At 43.4% G+C, this 8,024-nt stretch overlaps 1 protein-coding gene across 1 annotated transcript in view; it reads left to right on the top strand.

Annotated features, from left to right (window-relative positions):
• The first annotated feature begins 3,498 nt into the window (after nt 1-3,498).
• The window catches only part of LOC128439632 (FERM domain-containing protein 5), a 61,968-nt gene continuing 57,442 nt past the window's right edge, over nt 3,499-8,024 (top strand). Inside the window, exon 1 of the mRNA XM_053421994.1 lies at nt 3,499-3,600. Within this exon, the coding sequence (XP_053277969.1) occupies nt 3,499-3,600 (102 nt within the window). The remainder of the gene's footprint in view (nt 3,601-8,024) is intronic.

The following is an 8,024-nucleotide window of genomic DNA, read 5'->3' as shown; positions in this document are numbered from 1 at the left end:
GTCAGGGGCAGAATCAGCCAACCAGAGGAGAGGTGCCGGACACACGTGGTTGTGCGTGACTCCATCCACTAGGGGTCACTAAAGCGCCAACAATAATCGAGGTCACTTAGTATTATATTATCACCCAGATACAAGATACAAATAAAAAGTGACTGAGAGGAAGTTCATTAATTAAAAATCTTCAGGCTCTGAACCCTTGAAGTTGAGCAGGAGACAGGAAAGGTTGGGATTTTATTTTGAATATGTTTAAAAGTAAAATAAAAATATCTATGTAAGCAAGTAAGCAACAGGTACAGCAAACCAGTTTGACACTTTATATGTACATCAATAATGTACTAAATACTTTGACCACACTTTCTTATCATCAAACTTCCTGCAGTCTTTTCAATGGTTCTTCACATTGACTGTGTTCTGTCCTCGTTAATAAAAACTGCTGCCAAGATTTGTGTCTGTCAAGGTTTAATAAAAAGAGAGAACAAAAAGTCACAGCAGATAAGAGCACTGTTGTAATAATGAGAAAAGAATGCATTGAGTTGTATCGCGTCAAGTGATGGTTTGTCAAACCCTTTCATTCTCAATATTGCTTTGTCAATATGTGGGAATATTTTTTTTTACATTAAAAGACCAACATTAATATAGGCGACATCATGTTGTGTCAAACTAGATGCAAAGTTTAAAGTCAGGCCTTTATTCCAGTCAAACACGAGGATTGTGGCACTACGAGGAAGCTTTTAAATCATTTCATTACCAACACCAGAACGCACCACTAGATAGAGACAGAGTCAAAGAAACTGCACACTCTAGCTTCCTAGTGACAGACTTAATTTACAGTTTTTTCCTATCGTTTTCGGTCATGTACCCATACTATGGTCACTTTTCCCTATCACTTAACACAGTGGGCTTTAGAGACACACACCTCTGCATATCTGTTAACCTTTGGTGCAAAATGCACTACAACAACCACACCACAAACAATGCTGCCATAACTTAACACATGTTTCCTCTCAGAACACTATGACCTAAAAAACACTAACATCTTGAAGCATTGCCAATTGCATATATAAAATGTTGCTGTGTCCTCCAGTTTGGCATAGATTTCCTGTAGTGTTGCATTGAAAAAACACAGATAAACACTTCTTTGGACTACAGTAATAAAGTTTGTAATATTACAGTATGACAATCCAAGCCAAGTATCTGCTGACAGTGTTCATATGTCGGTTTACCTCCCACAAAAGATGTCACAATTGAGTGTGGTAAATGTACTGTAATTGTAAATACAGTAAATACTGTAAGTGTTTTATGAGAAACTGAGAATAACAATTTTCAGTTTTTGTAATGCAAATTGCATACAGTAAGTACGTAATATATGATCCAGAAACAAATCACAAACACAACAGTTTTTTTCACTGTGCTTTACTTTTTGGAGATTTTGTCACAGTGCAAGTGTTACACAAAACAGAAAATACATTACAAAGTCCACCTCCACCTTCACCTTCACCTCCACCTCTTCCTCTTCCTCTACCTCTTCCTCTTCCTCCTACTCCACCTTCACCTCCACCTCCACCTCTTCCTCTGCCTCTGCCTCTTCCTCTTCCTCTGCCTCTGCCTCTTCCTCTGCCTCTGCCTCTGCCTCTTGCTTTTGCTCTTGCTGCATCCATTTTCCTATACCAACTACGTAAAGAAGTCCAAAGCAAATGCCAAAGAAGGCCCTTTTTCAACGAGGCACAAATTACATGTAAAACACCTGAGTAGGTCTTTAGCTGAGTAGGTCTTTAGCTGAAATGACCACCAGGTGTTTTGCATTGCAAAACTTATCCTCTGTGTTTTGTACAGATCATTGTATGTAGTGTTGCTTTTACGTAAAAAAAGTAATTCCATGCCAATTCACCAAGAACTATGGTGCACAGGGGGAAAAAAATCTAAATTACTGTAAAATAAAATAAATAAACTATAAACTAAATATTTTTTCTTATTCAAACATGTAACTTCATTTGTCTGTCCAAATGCAGCATCTTTCCATCTACAGTGATCTAAATTACTGATAAGTTAGGTTTTGAACAGAAAGTTCACTGTTTTGAACAGAGTATCTAAACATTGGTAAAATATGCTGTAGTTCCACAGCGTTTTGCCGGTAGTGAACATTGACTGGGGCAGGTATCCATGAAATTTGGAAGAAGGCGTCATTGCCAGCATTTGTATCTTAGCATAGGGGCAAGTAACCACAGTTTGGTTCACATGGTCTACTGGTATGCTCACTGTGTGAAGTGTTTAGGGAATGTGAACATGGTTTAGGTAAATTGCCTAAAACGATAGGAAAAAACTGTAAAGGTTCAGTGTGTAGAATTTGGTGAAATCTAGTGGTGAAGTTGCAAGTTGGAGCTGAATTTCATTTGCAACTTCAATTTCTGCCAATAAATCTCTTTCACCTAAATCTTACACACTGGACTTTTAAGACCATATATTTTAGTTATCTATATGGCATTAAATGTGAGATATTAATGGGGTAGTTCAACCAATAATAGGCTAAAAACATTGTGTAAATTACCTCTTTTCGAGTCGAATTTGAATGTCGGGGCTTGTGGACACTTGGATGGCACTACACGATCAGCATGGAGACATTTTCTATCAGCTTTTTAGTTCGTAGTAGCTTTTCTGTTGTTTTTTTACTTTTGAAAATCGGTCACCGTTTACTTCAATTATATTGGATTTGTCTACAATGCTGTTTATCCCGAGACTCCAAAAGTGTTTTGTGTACTCAAATACTTCACCCACCCATCCATCTGCATAGTGTTGAGATACTTTTCATTTTTGCGTGAACTATCCCTTTAAATGTGAGACCTCAGTTTGTATTTTGGCACGTTTCTAAGTTATTTGCAAACCAGAGCAATGCTGAGAGTCAGTTTGTTCATCAAACTCCTGCAGCAGCCTGGTTGTTGTTCGTCTCATGCAACTACAGTGGCCGCACTCTTGTTATCATTCTCGTCCACGAGCCTGCTCGGTCACGACGCGCTGTCTGCACCTACCTATCGGAATTTCTACTCCTCTCCTGAACTGTGTGAAGTCATCGTCTCTGTCACTGCGGCTCCGTTGGCTGAGGGTGCTGCCATTCACCAAACCCGCCCGCCCCGCAGCCCCAGAGCGGCGCGGCAGCGGCGAGGAGACAGGGGGAGAGGGCGCAGTGAGGTGTGACAGGAACCGGACCAGGGAGGGAGAGGAGAGGCGGCACTGACTGAAGAACCGTGGGGTGTCACTGCCACTCAGCTCCATCTCTCTCTCTCTCTCTCTCTCTCTCTCTCTCTCTCTCTCTCTCTCTCTCTCTCTCTCTCTCTCTCTCTCTCTCACACACACACACGCGCCGCTGAAAGGATGCCCCAGCGCCGCCGCCGCTGAGCAGGTGTTGCACCTCAGACGAGCACCGGGGACGTGGTTGCAGTGGACGTGACGGGAGATCAACTTGTTCGTGTGCATGTGGCGTGCGCCCTCGTCCCGGCCGAGAAGATGCTGAGCCGCCTGATGAGCAGCAGCATCCGGAGTCTGGACAGGGAGTACGAGTGCACCGTGAGGCTGCTGGACGACTCGGAGTACACCTGCACGATCCAGGTCAGTGAGCACGCGCCTGTCTCTCACGTCACCTCTGGGGCTGTTTGTGGAGGACGCGATGCACACACCTAATGAGATGGTTGTCCTGCAATGCAAATCATCCCACATGAAGCAGGTGTCATCCGTCCTGACTCCATTCAGTGAATATGTGGACGTTGCTGTGGCCATGACCAGGTGTCTGTTACCATGTTGCTTTCGTCAGACACGTTACCTGTGTGGAGACCCCATCATGATGCATGTGGTGTCTGGAATGCGCATAACACAATCTGCGGATGAGTATAAGCAGTTGCAGTTTCAGCAGATTCATGCATGCATTGATTTGAATGCATTGTGGAATAATCTGCATAATCTGATCAATTTAATTGGAAGGCTCAGATTTTTTTGGGGGTGGGGGGGATCCTCTGACTACAGGAGGCAGGAATTTCTGGTCCATATCCAGGGAAAGTGACATGCAATTTAGACTCTATTTAGTTTAAGAGGAGGATGGCGATAAATCTGTGTTAACAAATTGCAGATGTCATGCTCTCAGTTGTTTGCCCTTCAGACTGACCCTGGGTTTGACAGAGGTCTGGACAGTTTTCAGAGGGAACTCTCCCTCCACAATTGATCATCAATAATAACATCAAATCCTTATATAGTGGAGATAACTTTAATGCATATCTCTTCCCAAATCAATTCTAACTAAAATTGAGTCTTCAAACGATGACTCATTGTAACCCACGGGCCTCCTGTCTTTTCTCTCAGGATACAGTCAGGTCCAGAAGGGCCACTCTTCTTGCAGCGCTTGACCTGAGTAGGATGTCAGGTTATAATCTACAATAAATCAATTTGTGAAAGGAGCTGAAACCAGAACGTACTGATTCAGACTTTCTTGATCCCTCTGCTTACTATTCTGGTTTGTTTGTCTTCAGTCATGTATGAAAAACTTACAAGGCAGTTATTACTGTGTAGCCTTGTCTTCATTTATGAAATGTGAGGGTTGAAAAGTCTTAAGCTTTAAAACCATGCCACTTTCAAGTATCTGCTCTATTCTGTAATGATTCTTACCTCCCTTCTTCTCAAACTGAAGCCAGATTTCCTTCAGGATTGTTGTATTAGACTTATGCTGTATTGGTTTTCTATGGAAGTCAAAGACTGGAGAGGCTGGTCACTCAGGATAGAGTCAAGTCAGTGCTGTGCTTTGTTTCCCTGAAAGGTTTATTCAGAGGTCTTCCATGTGTTCTGGTAAAACCGGATTAGTGATTCAATCAGTTCCGTACTTATTACTCTGAGTTGTTTAAAAGAAATCAATCTTTATATTGGCCAGAATGGAGTAGCGACATCACTGGAGTCAGTATACAGACCGTGTGTTTGTAAAGAAGAGTGCGGAGGAGTACTAGCAAACGATTAATGTGTGTTACCTCCTCTAAATCAAGTGTGTGTGCGTCTCTGGTGTGCAGTTGCTGTCTGCTGCGTGCATCACCTCACCTGGTCGTTCGAGCTGCTGGAGCTGCGTTTGATGCTCGTTCCTTGAAGGGATTCCGATGATGCTGAATTAGAGATGACAGCACACAAATACCATCACCACCACGCTCAGTTCTAGGGTCTGACGGCAAACGAAAGCAAACCTTTCAACATCTAACAAGTTAAAAGGGACGGTTCTCTGGGGACACACATTTTACGTCAGTCTCAGGTCTTTCCCCGCAGTTCCTCCTCTCAGCTCTGACTAAATAATGAGTAATGCCAACAAGTGGGACACAAGTTGTTTTCCATGAAATCCACATTTAATCATGTTTTGATGTACAACAGGTGTGAGTATATAGTCATAAGGTTGTGACTTTCACACTGTCCTCTTTCTCCTCATTTCAAACATCCATTGATTATCTATAGCGCTTACCCTTTGAGGGTCGCGGGGGGGGGGGGGGGGGGGGGGGGTGGAGCTAATCCCAGCTGACATGGATCGAGAGGCGGGGTTCACTTCAGACAGGCTGCTGGCTGTCGTAGGACTGACTTACAGAGACCAACAATCATTCAAACTCATATTCACAATCACAGACAATTTGAGTGTTTAATTAACCTATCCCCAAATATGCATGTCTTTGGGCTGTGGGAGGGCGAAGCCGGATGCCCAAAGTAAACCCACATAAACACAGGGAGAACATGTAAACCCCACATACAAAAGGTCAAGCTGAGATTTGAACCTGCGACAGTGCTAACAACAGCAGCACCGTGCTCCCGCTCATTTCATATTTACGGGAAAAAAAGAAACCCTTTATGGGACTTTTGATCAATTTCCTAACTTAACTTTCAGTTTTAAAGGTAAAACAAGCTAAATGTGATTTTGCCCTCTGCTGATCTGAAGTGGATGTGGTGTCTCTGGTGTTTTTTGTGATGAGCTGTGTTTACCAACGCACAACCCGCACTTGATCACCCTCTTGACTTCTGAGCAGCTCACCCAGTCATTTTGTAAAGTGTTTGGCTGTCAGGATCTGCTGATCTCACCCCTTTAGAACCTGAGAGCACACAGCAGGAACAGAATGCTTAATTTGTGCTGAGGCTTCTATTGAGAGGGATTAGCTCTCTATTGGCATATCTCAATATTTCCACCGTGGGAAATAATAGAACATGCCATTATTTCATACTATGGGGCACAACTGGTTTAAAAGGGAACATAAATGGGATCATCGGCTTAACCAATCATCTATTGTTTACAGAAACAACACAAACATTTAATTTTCTGGCATCAGAATATGCAAACCCAGCATTTAGAGTGCTGCATTAATTATATCTCACACAATTCATCTGTAAAGCTAAGTCAGCAGGAGTGGACACATCATTTGTCATTTACCTAAATAACATCACGGTGACCATACTGCAGGATTGTTGGCTCGCTGAGAAGGAGACTGGATAGCTGCTGCTCCTTCCCACACACCTTGGAGATGTGGCCCAGAATGAAGGGCCCTCATGGGGCTCAGCAACCGTCACACTCTCCATTTAGCTCAATTAGCCTACACTTTGGACTGCTATAATCATAGGGGAACGATGATAGATATGACCTTCAGAAATGGAAAGAAACATTAACGTGAAGGCAAAGAGGAGGCACATGTCCTGTGTTTTAAACAATCCTCCTCAGACCCCCACTCCTTGCCTCAACACCTTATAGCCCAGGGGTGGGCAAACTTTTGACTCGCGTGCCACAATGGGTTCTAAAATTTGACAGAGGGGCCAGGCCAGGACCAGATGGTTGGAGTGTTTTTGTGAACTAATATAAATGACATGGAAAAATCATGGCCTTTAACAGGTAGCAAAGCATTTATTTGCAAGGCAATTTAACAAAATCTCGCCTTCGGAGTAAGGCTTGCTAGACTTTGCTATTTCGAATGCCACCAAAAAACTTGCCTTAGTAGTTGACTCTTGAATCGCAGTTTGTCAGTGAATTTTTTTTTGCTGAGTCTGTAAATTAGCTGCCAACCTCTGAGCTGTAGCCGCCCGTTCTTGCATTGACTGCTTGCTCGGCACACTTGGCACTCATTGTCTACTTTTCGTTCCCTTGATTCGCTCATTTTACAGAAAGGCTCACAGGGCAAAGCGAAAAAGTGAAGGGAGATCATGTGCCCTTTCGAGCCCTATACACCACACTCCCGGTCAAAGTTAATTTAGCTGGCGCTTTCATCCAAAGCGATTTACAATAAGTGCATTCAACCCCGAGGGTACAAACCCAGAACAACAAGAAGCAAGAAAGTACAATTTCTTCAAAAATAAAGCAAAACTAGTGCTGTAAGTAAGTGACATTTAAGTCCTACTAAATTATTAGTTTCAAAAAAATTTTGTATTTAAAAAAAATATTTGGACAAGTTCGGAGGGCCGGATTAAAAAGCCCAACGGGCCGTACTTTGCCCATGTCTGTTGTAGCCTCATCAGTTTCCACTGCCACCACCCATTTATCTAACCCATGCTGCGTAGGCTACCTCCCCCTTTCCCTTCTAATGACATTGTTGCCGATAACATCATACCCAGAAAGCCTGGGCAGAATCATGTCCACTGAAGTCTCTGGCTCTTTTGACACATTCAGCTCAATCAGGATATTCCCAGGCATCTCACATCCACAGGTCATAGTACGATCTCCCAAAGCCTCAACCCAGGATTAATGCACAGTGCTATTTCTGCTGACAGAGGGTTAACCGGAGAGGAAGCAAGCAGCGAGGCATAGCATGTGACTGTGCCGCGGAGCGGGTGAACTGCTGTGGGAAAACTGTGGAAGGTGCAGAGAGGAGAACTTAAAAACACTTGATGGGCACTGGGAGGCCCCAGGCAGTTGGGTGAAGGACTGTGTGTAGCCACGTGATGTTGGTTGGGATCATCAGCGACTGTGTGAGTCAATATGGAGGGGAAAGGGAAAACAGCCTTTAGTGATGATGATCACAGTTTAAGGATAGATCGACCCA

Source organism: Pleuronectes platessa, chromosome 1 (assembly GCF_947347685.1).
Source record: "Pleuronectes platessa chromosome 1, fPlePla1.1, whole genome shotgun sequence".
NCBI lineage: Eukaryota > Metazoa > Chordata > Actinopteri > Pleuronectiformes > Pleuronectidae > Pleuronectes > Pleuronectes platessa.
The sequence above is the reverse complement of the archived record's forward strand: the minus strand, read 5'-3'. Positions and strand labels throughout refer to the sequence as shown.